This window comes from Triticum aestivum, chromosome 6A (genome assembly GCF_018294505.1).
Source record: "Triticum aestivum cultivar Chinese Spring chromosome 6A, IWGSC CS RefSeq v2.1, whole genome shotgun sequence".
Taxonomy (NCBI): Eukaryota; Viridiplantae; Streptophyta; class Magnoliopsida; order Poales; family Poaceae; genus Triticum; species Triticum aestivum.
This window is the reverse complement of record NC_057809.1, coordinates 99,663,959-99,680,776: the sequence shown is the minus strand read 5'-3', so window position 1 is coordinate 99,680,776 and position 16,818 is coordinate 99,663,959. Positions and strand designations below refer to the sequence as shown.

Here is a 16,818-nt window from a genome sequence, read left to right as displayed (position 1 = left end):
TCCTTTCCTTTTTCTATTTCTTTCCTTTTTTTATTTTTATTTTTCGTTTTTCTTCAAGTTTATTTTTCTTTTCAAAAATTTGTTCAGTTTTTTTTACAATAAACGTGATTTTCGAATAATGCTCATGTCTTTAACACAATTGTCGTTTTCCTTTTTTCCAAAAACTGATAACATATTAAAAAAAATCATGTTTTCAAAATTTTGTTCATGTTTTCAAATTTTGATTAGGAGTTTCAAAACATGTTGTCATGTTAAAGAATGTTCATATATTCAGAAAATGTTGCGTTTTTAGAAATTATTTTTCTTTTCAAGTTTTATTCGGTTGTTTAAAAAATTGTTCCTCTTTTCAGGAAAAATTCACGTGTTCAAAAAATGTCCGCCTTTCCAAAAATGTTCGCATTTCAAAAATTTATTCAGAAGTTTCAGAAAATGTTCACGCTTTCAAAATTTTAAAATGTTCCGGTATTCAAATTTTGTTCATAGATCAAAAAATATCCGTGCTTACAAATTTTGTGTGGTCTTTCAAAAAATGTTCCCTTTTTAAAACTTGTTCATTAATTCGAATTTTCATGCTTTGAAAAAATATTTGATATTTTTCAAAAAATGTTTGTGTTTCACAAACTATTTGTGTTTAAAGAAAATTATTCATAGTTTTGAAAAGTTTCTTCTTTAAAAGAAAATCACTTTTTTCAAAAGAAAATATCGTTTTGAAGTTTCAGAAATGTCTCAGATGCATGTTGCTGATAGTTCTCTCCATGCTGCCCACTAACCAACAACACTAATTAGCTCAAGTGGCTAGCCACGTTCGCTCAAAAGCTGGACTTCCAAACCTTCACAGACTTTGTTCATCGGCAATCCATGATGACTCTTAGATGCTTAGAACGCGATGCCTAACCGACTGGAAGATGACAGTCTTCAAATGTAACAAGTCTTAGGATCACGCGGAACAGGAGGACTTCAGTGATTCCAAACACTCTTTGGTATTTGGATGCTTTCAGTTTTGTCCTCGTAAGGATTTTTTCTCAAAGGCTTTGGAGGTGGGTTACTATCAAACGACAAAATCCGTGCACTAACTTTGAGCAGCCATCAATTTATTGATGGAAGGGGGTGGCTATTTATAGGCAGGGGACAACCCAACATGATATGTTCGAAATGACCCTGGGTCAATGGACAACCGATCGACACGTGTCCAACGGTCGGATTTCAAACACACGCGGCAGTTTGACTTGGGCTACAAGCAAAGCTGACTTATCCGACTCAGGATAAGATTTTCTCACATTGTCTTCACTCGAAGACATAGGATTTAGGTTGAGCATCACATTATTTTTATGACTTTGTTCATCTGGACCCCACTTAACAGTTTGGTGGTTTCTATGAATGAGGAAGGAAGAAAATGAAACTACGAAAGAAATTATGTCTTCGCACTTCATTGTCTTCAAGCGAATGTCTTCACACGTCATTATGTTCGACGCGAATGTCTTCGCGAACCACCAATGTCTTCAATGTCTTCATACATTTTTAGGGGTCATCTTCGATGGGTAAACTGAATTAATAGGGACTTCTTCCTGTGTTCTCCTGTGAATCTCACAAACACATTAGTCCCTCAACCAAGTTTGCCGTCAATACTCCAAAACCAAGTAGGGGTGGCACTAGATGCACTTACAATAACTGGTCATAGTGGGAGCAACATATGTAGTAACATGCATACCACATAGGCAAAAGAGGTGATGTGGCAAGTAAAAAGGAGAGAGACAAATAGAGTAACATAATATGTTACCATAACATAGCGCTTCTTAATGCAAAATGACCCTACAAAGTAATAAGTGAAGATATCTATGTTATCATACCTATGCCACTAACCACTATGGAGGTAGTGGCATAGACTACTAACATATGCATATTACTAGTCTAAATTACTCCCATTATGGCTAGCTCTGCTTACATGGCATGTTTCCTTATGTGGAAGAGAGATAAAGGGAAAGAGTAGTTGACTCTCAGAGCAAGTACAATGACGGGCTTATAGCCCGCATACATGGTAAATTGACCTATATGAAGGAGAGAGACATGAAAGATTGATGGGAATGGGATTTAATGCAAGAGCCTAATTATATGTGTGCTCTTAGGTAAAATTGATAAATAAGTTGAAAGAGAAAGAGAGAAGGTATAAAAAAGTAGTAGTCTAATAGCCAACCTTATTGTATGAATGACTATATAGATGATGACTTTAGATGACATGGGAGCTGCATATAGCCAGCAGTTAGCTATACTAGATGACCAGTTGCGCCAATGGCGCAAAGGCCGAGAGCAAGCCTTGTATTGTAAGAGTATACATTAATATTATTCGGGCGTGAACAAACTGCAGAATTATATGTATGTATACAATCAGAACAACCATATCTGTAGCAATAAAATGGCAACACCATATCTGTAGCAATATATGTATGTAGTCTTATAGGACCTTGTTCAACCAACCGGACTGATGACAACCAACTATGAGCTGGGACAACCGGTGTAATATATGTATGTAGTCTTATAGGACCTTGTTGTAAAAGGCTCTCAAGTATTTAAGAGCTTCATGTGCCAATCGAGCCTTCTTAGAGTTTTCCATAGACAGATGGGACATTGATTTCTTTGAAAGTACCTTGAAACAAAAGCAGAATAAAAGTACAGACAATTCCAAGTCAAATGTAAACATACTATATGAACCGGAGAAAATAGATACCAATGGATTAAATAAGCAATGGATGCAAAAATATGTGCTCTAGGGCTGAACTTATTTAGAAAGCTAATAACCGAACTATATGTGTGAGCTAGTAATCTCTCCCATATAATTTCAGATATACTGAAAAGGAAATATTCTACCTCATATCTTCTATAAACCTCTAAAACATAGGAAAGAGACACAAGAATATATGACTTACCGAAGGAATTTGGCGAACTTGCTTACGCTTTCAATCTTTCAACAACTTTGAAGACCACATACATACACATGGATAAAATCATCACATATACAATCAGAACAAAACCATATCTGTAGCAATAAAATGGCAACTAACATGAGGTTGTGCTACCTGTAAATAAAGCTAAGTATTAAAGTTCCAACCATTAGCTAGTTGCATAATCTATAAGAGGCTGGAATACATATGACGATTCAAAGAGATAGGGTAACTCTGTAATAACAACATTGCAGCAAAAGCTGAACCCAAGAACAATCCCTAAAAATCAAAAAATATTGTGCATCTCTACTTTTCTTTGATTCTTTTACATCTCCTTTCAGATTTTACTATGATTGAGGTGTGTTAATTTGATCAGTCATACAGAACCAAAGAAATGTAGGTGCCCTTAATACTCAAATAAGGATAAATTGGAGAGGTAAGAATGAGCTCCTGGTATTCATTTTAGGTATTAAGAAATAAGCTATTGAGAATATGTAATGAATATAAAGATGGTGAGGACTTCAATAAACATAATGAACCTCAGAACCGGAAGGGCCATTTTCATTGGCATGCCGAAAGAAATGTTGTGAGCAATTCTAACATGCTAAATCAGACTAACATGTATCGCCTACTTGCTGATGACATCTACTTTTGAGCTCTGATGTAAGCATGGTAAAACAGCTCATAGTACATAGAGTCTTGGAACTGGGCTACAGGAGCAGTGCACAAGGATGATTGAAATACCTAGGTATTTAGTCACAGGAGCTTGTCCCTTGCCTTTCATTGCGGATATAGGATTGTTCATCTATTAATCATGTAATAGTCAGACAATGCAAAGGAGAGAATGCAGGGAGAAATAGTAACAATCATACAACGCAAAGCTGTGTACAGGGCAACAAGAATGCCTCTCATTAGGACGCATTAGGCAAAGGTAACTAAATGGAATACACAGATGCCAAAAGCCATGACTACAAGAATGTTAGATTAGGCGGTGGCTGCAGCTGGTCATTAGTAATCATTATACATGAGTACCTTAAATCGATTGAAATAGAAGGAAATGTAAGGTTATTTACATTGATATATATTGTTCAAATGGACGATCCACAAGGAAAGACAAAAAAATTGTGAAGCATGTCATAAGTGGCACAAAAGCATTGTAAACTTTGCTCGAGGAAATTGTATATCTGAAGAAGTCCATTACCCGAGTATAACATAAATGAAGTTGGTGTTCAGTTTAAATTTCTACCAAGCAAATGTAAGGTGTTGATGAAGCTGAAACAAAATTAGGGGCAACAGCGATTAATTAACCGATTAATTAATCCATCCTGTAGTTTTCAGTTTTCACCAACTTGTCCATCTATCCATAAGACTACATGGAACTGAACCGAAGGTAAGGACCTGAACCAAGAATAGCAACGTAGACAAAAGCAAGATTAAACATCATTCTTCAGTCCTCAAGGTTACATGCATTCTCCTTCCTGACTTCGGCTTCCTGCTCTGGTGTGTAGTGTTCTCTAAGATCAGCTACTTCTTACACTCCCCCACTAAGTGAATAGTAACAATTTTAAGACGATAAACCACACAGATAATTGGTTCCTAATTAGAGCAGCTAAAGAAGCAAGTAGCTAACATTAGTACATAGAGTCTTGGAAGTGGGCTACAATATCATGGCAAAATCCAGGAGTACATCATTGCTTGTGGTTAGCATAGTTCTCTCAAAATTTTCATGGCTGGTTTGCTACTACTTCCAATTTTGTCTATATTGTATTAAATAAGACCCATCAAAGCATACCACAAATGGTTTTCTGTGCAAAATAAATAGACCAAAAAATGAATGAAACAAAATAAATACACAGCCCCTTACGCATATATGCAGATGAAAGCTTCCAACAATGAAATAATTCCTAGTTTAACCGAAAGGCATTAGCATAGGTGAGAACAAATATTTTCAGTGAGCTCTAACAAGAACAAATGGCAGGACCAAGAACAACCTCCAACCGAGGAGATGACAAGCCAGCAGAGCAATAGACGAAGACCAAAGACCAGGTGAGAGGACAAAAGCAACCTGCGGCAGACAAAACAAATGCCTTAGGAGGGTGAAACATGAACGAAAAGAGTGTATAATCAGCAAACTACATAGACAATAGGCTAATTATGCTTGCAATCAGTATAAATATAATTAGCAACTACTCCCTCTGTCCGGAAATACTTGTCGAAGGAATGGATGTATCTAGACATATCTTAGTTTTAGATACATCCATTTTTATTCATTTCTCCGACAAGTATTTTAGGACGGAGGGAGTACTATATATCCATTACTTGAATGGAATCATGAGCCATTTTCATGCATCGTAAATACGACGGCTGCCCCTCTCGACTCTTCTGTGCCTCATCTCATGACTAATTCTACTAATCAGTGACTTGGTTCAGTTGCTGTCTAAATCAAGACAATTGCATGAAAGCACAACACAGTACATCCTAATGTAAGATATTTTAAGTTTTTAACTAATACCAGCAAGCACCCTGTCAATTTATGATTATCTAAGAAAAACAACACGCCTGAAACACGGTAGGCACATCAACTAAACTGAGGCACACATATCTGTCGGCACGGTGGCACAGTCACATTTAAAGAATTAATAATTATGAAAAGCCTGTAGTGCATGTCACAACTATAAATACTCTGTTCTCACCTAAAACTATCAGAACAGAGACAAATAAGAACAGAGCTGCCAATATAAATGCAGGTCAATGCAGAACACAACAGGTGAATATTTCCAACGACAAGCAAACATATCCGTCTAGCCCGACACAGCATATTCAACATATCATACAACCACTTACGCAAACAGTTACATCAGGCTTTCATAAAGTGGACTGGAAATCAGGGAAATAGACATGGAATATTTCTCTATAGCTACACGGTTTTGAAATATTTTTCTTCTTGAAGCTAACCAAGCCCGCTGTCCTTTTTTTAGCTGAAGATAAATCCGTCGGTTTGAAGTAGAAAAGCAATGACTAAACCTAAAGATCCAAGCGAAGGACCATCTACTTTTTATAACTAATCAATCCACCCAAACTAAATTACTTTCTTATCTGTTTCAATGGAAAACAGTAAACATTTTCCATTGCACTCTTGCTCCAAGCTTACAAACCCTACATATTTTAGGTGCTGCATCCCTCTGATATTGTTGCATAGGTACTTAAACATCAGCCTAGTAAGAATACTGATTGGCTATATTCAGGCTAAACTCTAAAGCATTAATCTAAGCCTCCACTTTGTGTGCACCTTCTCATTATATTTATGCTCATTTAATGGCAGTGCAACATCCCATTTTGAATGCTAGCTAAGAATACCCAACTAATCAGACTTCTTTCCTATGAGATTGTAATAAAGAACAATGATGGTAGGTGATCTGATATTATATTCGACTAATAATAAAATAAGTAAGGAGAGCAGGGTATGGAAAGACAGATAGCCTAGAAAAGAAGCATGCAGAGGAAAATGGCAAAGAGATACTATCATAAGCAAGGGCATTTGATGAATTCATTAATTAGTTAAGCCAGTACGAATATACATGACTGAAAAGAATATGTATTTTGTAGTTTGAACAAATGGAGTAACCAAGACAACAATAACCGGGCGTACGGTCTAAATTAAATGAGCCAATTTGAGGAATTGTTATCCTCCAAACAATATTCAGATGATTCTATTTGCTATGATGATAATTCTGTACCTGCACATTACTCGGCATACCAAGTTCTCCATTCGGGTTCTTCTCCGCAAGACACATGAATATATGAGCAACTAATTTTCTTGGTCCTATTTCTTCTTTCTCATATCTGCAAATATCATGTTTAGGAAACCCACATATCTGCAAACGGGTCTTTACCAAATGTACATGGTTTTAAACACGTACATGCAAAAAGAGATGGAAGCAGAGCACATTGCACAAGCTTCCAGAGTTGCAGAAAGAGAGAGGGAGGGGAAGAAGGATTGGGCGAAGCTCACCTTGAGTGTTGAAATGTATCAGCTTAAAAACCTTGAGCTGAGGAGCGAGATAGGTGAAAAAACCAATCCCGCCAGACAACCATATATATAACTCAGATATTAGAGTTCCCTGATACATCGGATATACAAAGCGCACTAATCACTCAAATTTTGGAATTATGAACCTCAGAGCATGTGGTCAATATTGTTAGTTATGGACAAAAGCGCAGTAGTGCATCAAAGAAGTTACAGGTCCAGAAATTACCATTCAGAAATGAGAATTACATATTTAGGAGAGAACATCTCATCCCCAAATGAACAACCAATTTCAATTAAACAGATTGTGCAAAAGTAGGCATATTAGTAGATCGGAAGTTTCAAGGAATAAACAATAGTACAATAATCTTGATACTGATTTAGCTATGTAAAGCAGGAACATAAATTGCATACCAAACAAGTTACTAAAGAAAATGCACAACAATAGATGACCCGTTGTGCCCTGGCGCAAAAAGCGAGAGTGAACCAAAGCATTCAAACTATGCAAGTAAGAGTGGTTTAGAAATTGATTTGCGCCCCTGATGCAAGTAGCCAAAGCAAACCAAGCATTGGAACCATTATAAAAGTTGGTATTTATATGGCATCTTTATACATAATCAGGCATATGTGGTTTATTTCAAATTTCAATAGTATGGAAAGAGATACATAGATGGCATATTTGTCCATCCTGATAACATCATGGTTCAGGCATACCTTGCAAGGAGATACTTAGATGGCCTCTTTATACATAATTGGCCCAGGAAGATGAAGGTAGACTAACGGGTCTTGGTTCTACATTTGTGGATGCTACTCTATTGCATCATATCATACTTTCTGTCTTCAGCTAAAGCTCACTAAAATCATCCGTGTCTCTAATTGATAAAATAATCTGGTGTTTTTACCTCTCTGTTCTCTAAAGGATACCTCTCTCAATAAAATACATGAAAAAAGTGCATATAAGAAACAATATGTAACTACAGAATCAATTAGACGAGAATGGCTTGATAAGAATGCACTACACCAAACATAGCACACCAACTACAATAAGCAAAAATTGACCATGCGACTCTCTGTATTTGATTTCAGTTAATTAACTATAAACTCCGCACCTAGCAACGGAGAGCTTATAAGTCGAAAGAATTAAGCCTACTGGCCATAAAGATGCAAGCAAAGACTGAAACAACTAATTGAAACTCTTTCCTGTAGGCATAGCACAACACACATTTCTTATTTCTTCATTACTTCATAACTGAAACCGAAGAAGAAAACAAGTTGGCATTTTTTTTACCTACGACACTCACTCTCAACGAATGAAGGGGGAAAACGTGTACATAAGTAACATAACAGGGAGGAGAAAAGATTCACCAGTGTAGACTATGAAGGAGAAGCTGCGAAAAACCCAGTCAATCTGTTCCATCCGAACAACGGTGGACACAAATCCCACCTGCAACACAGACATAAGAACCACAAAGCTTAGAAATCTAGCAGTAAGAATAAGAATAACAAGACGATCTGTAAGGATATCACAACCTCAGCATGCACCCACAAACATAAATCATCCATCATGTCGTCCCTCCTAAAGAAATATGAAGCACAGAAGAAGGGGATATGTCAGACCAAGAAATAAATCATATTCATGAGTCATGGTGTAATTAGCAATTGAAGTGGTCCAGATAGTCATGGAACAATGAGTGATAGCTCATCTATTAATCAAAAATGACAGGCAAAGAGCAAAATATACAACAAACAAGTCCATGTTTTTTCTATGGAATATTGTAGCTAAGAAATAAGCGGAATTAAATCGCCACTGATAGTCCGGTGTATCTTCAAAGTGCAATGAGACGCAATATTGGAAATAAAATGCAAATTTAGTAGCAAAAAAATTCAACATTGATGTGAATTGTAGAATTCTAAACAAGATGCTAGCCTGGGAACATCTTTGACTACAACAACGAATTATAGTCAGCTAAACAGAACACACACCCATTTTCAGAAGTAAAAAGACAGAACCATCTAAAATAGAGAAACTTGGCAGCACACATTAGTAAGATTGTAAAATGTTGAAAAACTTGGATGTTGCTGTTGCAAAATAAGTGTCACACATTAGTTCTAATGATGTATCACCTACTATGGCTATAAGAACTACTTTTAGCATAGGCTGCAGCTTTGGAGATGCAAATTGTTAGAAATACTAATTATATCTATATAGAAGCATTGAGTTCGGCTGCAGCATGGTAGACGAATTAGTTCGGACCTCAAAGTCTCAAAAAGCATAATGCTTATAAAACTGTAATCGCTAGAAAGAAAATAATCACCTCTAGTATTTAGTAACACATATAAGAGATAAAGTTCAGTCGGTTTTGTCATTTTAACGGAACAACTGGTGAGCATGCCCCGAGCTATCATATAGCTGAAAATGAAGCAACCAATGGACCTGCAGAAACCAACACATCTGAGAAGAAGTAGCAGTCCATTGCATGGAAGAAGTGAACTAACATCATATGTAATTGCAGATCTGAAAGATGCAAAGTAGCCGAAAAAATGGATGTACAGAAGCTGAACCTGCTCCTGGGATAGCCATGATGGCTACACTCACAGCAACCTGAACCTGGTGAGTGTGTGTGCTTTTATCAACCTACAAAGTAAAACTGAAGAACCTCAGAACAAGAGAGAAACACAAATCTTCATAAGAAAAGCAACCTGAACCTGGTGGGTGGCTGTGCTTTTATCGACCTGCAAAGAAATCATACCACAAAAAGTATCCCTTGTGACTACAAGAAGGATGATGTAGCCACAACATCCCTTCAGATTGTCTATCTCTCTCAAATTCCTCTCTCTTTTCTCAAAAATTAGATGCGGTCAAAAATGCAAAGAGACAAAACAAAGCTCTTCATGTTGCCTATTTCTCTCAAATCCCTCTCTTTTCCCCAAAATTAGAAGCGGTCGAGAAGTAAAGAAATTAACTTTTGTGCGGTATTTATATATACCCATGGAAAAAATTGTGGAAGAAAATTAGAGGAACTTACATGATTTTTTCTTCTGCATCTTTCATGGCTGAAGCACCATGGACAACCGATTCGCCAGCACTACCGCCTGTTGTGGCTGCTCGCGTTCGCCATTATCGCGCCTGCTCCGACTGGTTCTCCCCTCATCCCCGTTGGCTCGACCACCCAAATATAGGACGAGATGAGGAGAGGTGGCGTATCTATCATCCCGTGCCGGCGCCGGCGCTTGTGGCCGCCTCTATCTCTCACGCTCCAGATCGAAATCTAGGAGGAAAAGAGGAGAGGTGGTGGCCCAGATGCGTTGCGCCGAAATCCATGGGCCAAGGAGATGCGACGGCCAGCAAGAGAGCGCGTCGGAGAAGGTGGAGATGAGCGGCGGGGGAGGCCATGGCGGCGGCGGCGGCGAGCGAGAGGGCGGAGAGGAGGAGGCGACAGGAAAGAGAATCGGTGGCGTGGGAAAGAGAGGAGGGAGCGAATGAGGACTGGATGCTGCGTTGCTTTTCCTTTTACCGCTGCTCGCCTAGGGTTGTATACTTCCCGTACCCGGAACAGGATGAAACCCACTTTGTTTCTTTGACCCCACACATAGCCAGCCCCACTCATCAGCCACTCCTGAAGCAACTATTGACGTGAAAATAAACCAACGGTTGACCTGGTGCCAGCAGCCAAAACAGAGAAACAGTAAAAAGATCGTTCGGTCCCTGAGGCTTACCGCGCGCGGATGCGGTAGAAGGGCGGGTAGTCTAGCGCTCTTTATATGTTAGACTAGTAACCATGCTCACATGCAAAAACCACGCATGCTCTTAGTTAAAAACATTAAATGAGAGAAGAGACATACAGAAAGTAAGAAAAAAAAGACTAACCTAATAGTTGACTCTATTATATGAGCAATTAATAAGCCGTGGCGGTTTTATATAGCCATGTGTTGCCTGGTTCTTACTTTTAATAGCGGTTCATATGCATTCATAACATGCCTTGTTAGTTGGCTGAAATGATTTCTCTGCTCTTGTCATCTTAGATATTTTTCATTCTCCAAAATGATCAACTAGCATGAGGTGAGAGTGTGACAAGCACTCAAGTTGTGAGGGGTCTCCATTCCATCCTGCATTGATACAAACACTTGGGATTGACATAATTGTGATCGTTCATTGTGTTTGTCATTCGCGGCTAAGTTCCACGAGCGAAAGGGGATGCATGGCAATAGTTTTTAAGGGAAACAACAGGACTCCACTGCGTATATTTATTAATTTCAAATAAATCATACAAAGCAAGGTTCCAAAAAAAACTATACATGCCTAGGTTGAAAACAAAGAACAAAAAATACAACAGATACAGTACAAATGATCATCTAAAATCTTTCACCCAATCAGCCAAAACTGTATTCATTCCTCTGGCCCCGTAAGTGATCCACTATAGTTCCTCTATAATTTTGCGCTTGCAAATATATAGACTTGGGAGATGCCCTTAACGATAAAGTTATTCCTCATAGTCCAGATGGCCCATGAAACCAAGATGATGATTTACAAAGAAAAGGATACATTGAGAAACTTGTTAAGCTGGGCAACTTCATCGTATATGCCTGAATGAGTGGGGGTCCATGAAGGGAAAACATAGTGCTAGCACATCTGTGCAAAAGGGCAATGAATGAATAGGTGAACCATTGTCTTCAAAGTCTTTCTATGACATATCACACAGGTATGACACGAGGCAATTGTTACTAGTGCTCGAGTGGGATTGGACAATCGAGGACTATCATGTCCATGTCCTCCTTTCCCGTAGAAATAAAACTCCATGCCCCCCTTGCCTGGTTCAACGCAATCGAGGAGATCATGGTGGGATAGGAATACCACTGCAAGGGCAATCCCACCTGCATTGTCTAACAACAACATCATGAAATCCCAAGTGATCGAGGCAGGTCTGGCTCACACCACTAAGATCCCGGTTGGGCCAGCCCGAGAAGGGCGCCTTCTAGAGATTATCAATGTTTCGTACCTAGCCATGTGTGCGGCGGGCCAGAGCATCACTGTTTTACACACAATGATTTACATCTGGTCTCGATAGTCTTTCTATTTCTGTTTTGTTTTCCTTTGGATGGATGCATTTTTTTCTATTTTCTTCTGTTTCTATTTTTCCATTAGTTTCTTCTAGTTATTCTTTCTTTCAGATTTTATTTATTAAAAAATTTCATTTTTTTATTTACAGACTTTTATGTGTATACATGAACATTATTTAAATACACGATGAACATTTCATGTGTATGAATGTTTCTTTAAATCCATGAACATTAATTAGTTAGAAAAATATGAGATGAGCATTTTATTGCATACATGAGCTATTTAAATTGTGTATATATTTTTTATATAAATTTAAGTGTGAAATCACCATTTAATTATACACTTCTATATATGACCATTTATATTGACTTTAACATATTTTTACAATATATCATATTTATTTTTTTAACAATTTTTGAAAAAGATTTTCCAAAATATATTCTCACAAGAAATGCAAGCTTTTTAGGCCGCGCCTATGAGCCAGCCCACATAACGGAGGATGAGTTGCCTAAACCCCACAAATGTTTGCGGATTAGAAATTGTTCGTCGATTGAAAAATGTTCCTGATTTAAAAAATTGTTCATGAACTGAAAAACTGTTTGTGGACTCAAAAATATTAAGGCATTTAAATAATGTTTGTGGATTTAAAAAAAAAGGTTCATGGATTCAAAAACAATGGTTCATTCAAAAATTGTTCATGATTTTGAAAAAATGTTCTCAAATTTGGAAATTTTCTCAAGACTTCAAAAACTTCACAGAACTGAAAAATATTAGTGAATTCAAAAGATCTTCATGAAATAAAATTGTTCTCAAATTTGAAAAAATAGGTGAACAATTTTTAAAATTCTGTACATTTTTTGGTATTGCTACTTTTTTTTTGAAAATTCCGAACATTTTTAGAAAAAACATGAACAATTTTTGAAAACCTTAACAAACTTTGAAAAAAGCGGACAAATTTTATAGTTGCAAACAGTTTTTGAAGATTTTGATCATTTTCTGAAATTTGTGAATTGAAAAAATAGATTAGAAAATGAAAAACTGAAAAGGACCACAAAATTTTGAAAAGAAAAGCAAAAGAAAAAAAAACTCAAATATCCCGAAAAGATATTTCTGAAAAAAGCGATTCTGTAACCTTCTATAAAGTGCCCGAAACTAGTCAGAAACCTTCCAGAAGCTTCCTCAAATCAGTCTCAGCAGCCATTAGCTTGCTTCGCTTCGATTCCTAATGGGTTGGCCCATCTACGTACGCTAGTGGACGATCGAACCCCTAACGCTGGCAACAAGGGATACGCTTGAACGAGGGAGGGGTTTATTTGGCCCCATTGTATTTTGTGCCAAATTTTGACCATCTATAAAACAATATGAATTAGATGATACAGAAAATGTGCTTTTGGATTTGTATTGAAAGAGCTTTCCTATATTATAACTTTTGTTACATAGTTCACAGTTTATTAGTTAAATTTATGGTCAAATTTAGCCCAAATAAAGAGGGACTAATAAACCTGAATTGAGGTAGTACAAAGTAATGTCAAAGTTACATCTTCATAAAATGTACTCATGTTTAAAAGTCGCGCACTTTGAAATGAAGAAGGCTAAATAATAGTAGAAAAAAAATCTACATGAGATAAAAAAAATAAACAATACCAATTTTGAAACCTAAAGGTGATGCTCTCGTATTAGTTTGGTCAAGTTTAAAATGGATTGGCTTAAGACAAGACCAGGGGAATGAACGAGCTCCACCACGTTTGGTGAGTGTGGTCACTGCGAGTGGGGCATCATATCCGTGTAGCCGATACTCTTCCTGGTAGTGGGGAAGATCATGAACACCATGCTAGCGAGGAAGCCAGCGGCAAGCGGCAAGTTGACCAGCAGCTCCCTCGTGTCCGTCCGGGCGTCCGGGAAGAGGCAGCCCTGTATGCCGGCGTCGGCGAACGCGACGGCGAGGAACACGAGCGCGGAGACGACGGCGTGCACCAAGTCCATGGGCGTGACCCGGAACCTGGAGAGGTCCTTGAACACCGCGTCCCGCTCGCCGCGCGTGCCGGTGAAGTTGAAAGGGTAGAAGCCCCCGAGCGTGGCCGCGCCGTAGTAGAGCCTGCCGTCGCGGCCGACGAGGCTGTCCGTGAAGGAGAGGAGCACGCAGGAGGCGGCGCAGCCGCCGATGAGCGCCAGGACCAGGCACCGGTTGGCCGCGTGGCAGACGCCGTGGTTGTTGCTGAAGGAAGGCGCCAGCGCCTGGAAGGCCAGCACCGTACCCGTCGGCAGGAGCTTCAGGAGGTCCGACGCGCTCGACAGCGTCTTGTCCGCCGGCGGAAGGACGCCCGTCGGTGGCGGGGCCTGGCGAGGAGAGGATTGTTGGGCCGGCGCAGGCATCTGGATGTGCACAGCATTGGAAACGGGATCCATGGCAACGACCTTACTACTCCAATTGAGATGCTTGTTGAATGGCAACGGTGCATCAGCTGTCTACCTCTTTATATAGCGCGCGAACCAGGGGTTGCAACTTAGTACAACAAGCAACAAGAAATGGCTGATGGGAGCTTTACCAGATCGAGTAGGGATGCCGACCAGCCGGCTGGCATGCCAAAAAAATGAGTATATTCGTGGCCACTGGCACGTGCATGCATGGTGGCTCTTGTAGTTTGGTCACGGCAACAAGAAACTGCGTATATAGTCGAACGTGGAATGCATGCGCCAGACAACGGCCAAACTATATGCTCCGGCTCAGCCAAACTCAATTAACAAACTCTTTTTTTTTCTGGAGAAAACACTACGATGCGCTTGCAACACGTACAAACACTCACCCTCATGAACGTGCACATATACATCATATTCCTGTGAGCAGCTGCCAGAGACTTGGCCAATAGATCTTGAGGTTGACGAATTGTCATAAACACCTCATAGTCGGCGGACACGTCATAAGATAGCACTAGATAGATTGAAATAAACCCATAAGATATGCTTGTCCCGCCAGCTATTCAAAGTGGATACTTCCTCCATTTCAAAACATAAGACAATACTTTGATTATACTTTTTGCGGGGTCTATTTCTAATGTCTCAGTTGATAGTCTCCGTTCCAGATTTATTTTCGTCCCATCTACCATGGTTTTTTTGGTACCTCCTCCCACCTTCGCTGGTTTTTTTGTAATTTTTTTCATCCCCTCCCCCCACTTCATCGGTTTATTTTCGCGTCACCCTCTCATACAACGAAAAAAAACTGAACAGATCAGAACTTTCCATACTGACGCAAATTATTTAGTAATGTCTTTATGTAAAAAAATCAATCACAATCAATCTCTAAAGATCAAATCTAAATTAATCTTCATAATGTTTGTTTCCTTCCGAATCACGTCCATAACTTTTCTTCCTTGTTTGGGCAGAAACTGTTTGGTAGCAGAGATTAGGAAGCTTCCTATGAGCGTAGTAATAGGAAGTATTCTTTTTCTTGATGATTCGTTTCCATGCATGATGATAGTAAATTAGGCCAACATTCACCACTATTTATCAACGTCATCAATCGTATCCATTCCTACCTTAAAGGAATCCGCTCGCTACGTCTTTTTTAAGGGGATCCGCTCGCTACATCGTCGTCGCATGTTATTTTCACAAGCAACTCCCCTAAAAAAACACAACGCCCTACCTCGACTTCCCTACTTGGACGCCGCCGCCGCCGCCGACCGATCTCGTCGCCTCCTGACGATCCCCTCCTCCCTCCCACAGCTCGAACGACCCACTTTTTGGCCACGAGCACCGCCTGCCTCTTCGCCCATGCGTCGCCCCTCCTCTTCACCATAGTCACGAGCACCATCCGAGGCGGAGCCACGGCGCCTCCACAGATGCGGCGGAGACACCATATCCAGTGGAGACAGCGGTGTAAATCTTCTCCCACTCTGCTCCTTTCCCTGATTACCGGCCTGCTCCACCTCCCCTCTGCTTCGTGTGGATCTGCTCATGTGCAGCAGTAAACTTTATTTAGGTAGAACTATTCTTCTAGGCCTTTTTTTGTTACTTACAAATTAACTTTTTGAGCCAATGCTTACGGCATGAAGTATTACCTAGAGTTCCTTAATCAATCTGCTTGTCTATCGTTTCATTTGGTTCAATTACTATCAACAAGAACGCATTGTGAAACCGTTAGCTTATGAATGTGTGCTCTTCCTGCAATAATAACATTTGCAATGTAAGGGCCGAGGCACACCCATGCATCAGGATGATGTGCACCACGTGGGAAGTAATACTAATATGGCCTAAGTGGATAATGAAATATCCAAAGATACACTTGACTGGATCAATTTTTTTCTCTGGAATTGTTCCTCATGATGCGCAGATGTAGATGCTATATTTTTAAAATTTCAAATCACCTATGCATGCCAATGTGATTCTTATCCTTTTCATTAGACAGTGTGTTCCCATCAATCCATCCATGCACCGAACCGATTTTTTTACTCTGTTCAGGTTGCAATTACGAACGAGTAGCATATGTATGCACTGAACTACTTGCATAAGACAGTGAAATACTTCTTACTCGCGTGAGTGGAATTTTGGAATAGAGAAAGAACATACAACAGAGATCACGTAATTAATTGATTACATAAACCGAGATCACGTAAAACAAGTTTGATAGGTTCGTTGCATCGCACGAGCATTTTTGCTATATGTACTAACATGTTCTATTTATTTCCTTCGATCGGTCAACACTCCTATGTCCTATGTAGGTAAGAAGGAAAGAAAACCTAACGGTACAGCCGGCAAAACAGTCAACGGCGAGCTTCATCGCCGCGTACGCGTCGTAGTAC

The 16,818-nt window shown here is 39.3% G+C and overlaps 1 protein-coding gene and 1 long non-coding RNA gene across 2 annotated transcripts; both read right to left on the bottom strand.

Moving 5' to 3' along the window:
* Positions 1 to 2,352: 2,352 nt before the first annotated feature.
* Positions 2,353 to 3,840, bottom strand: LOC123130384 (uncharacterized). The gene is made up of 3 exons (XR_006463816.1): positions 3,681 to 3,840; positions 2,922 to 3,031; positions 2,353 to 2,641 (listed from the first exon to the last, which is right to left on the bottom strand). It is a non-coding gene; the product is annotated as an uncharacterized lncRNA (long non-coding RNA).
* Positions 3,841 to 13,671: 9,831 nt separating this feature from the next.
* LOC123130383 (protein DMP5-like) lies at positions 13,672 to 14,398 on the bottom strand. Its single transcript, XM_044550291.1, has one exon. The coding sequence runs from the start codon at positions 14,393 to 14,395 to the stop codon at positions 13,781 to 13,783; it is 615 nt and encodes a 204-aa protein (XP_044406226.1). The 5' UTR covers positions 14,396 to 14,398; the 3' UTR covers positions 13,672 to 13,780.
* Positions 14,399 to 16,818: the final 2,420 nt, after the last annotated feature.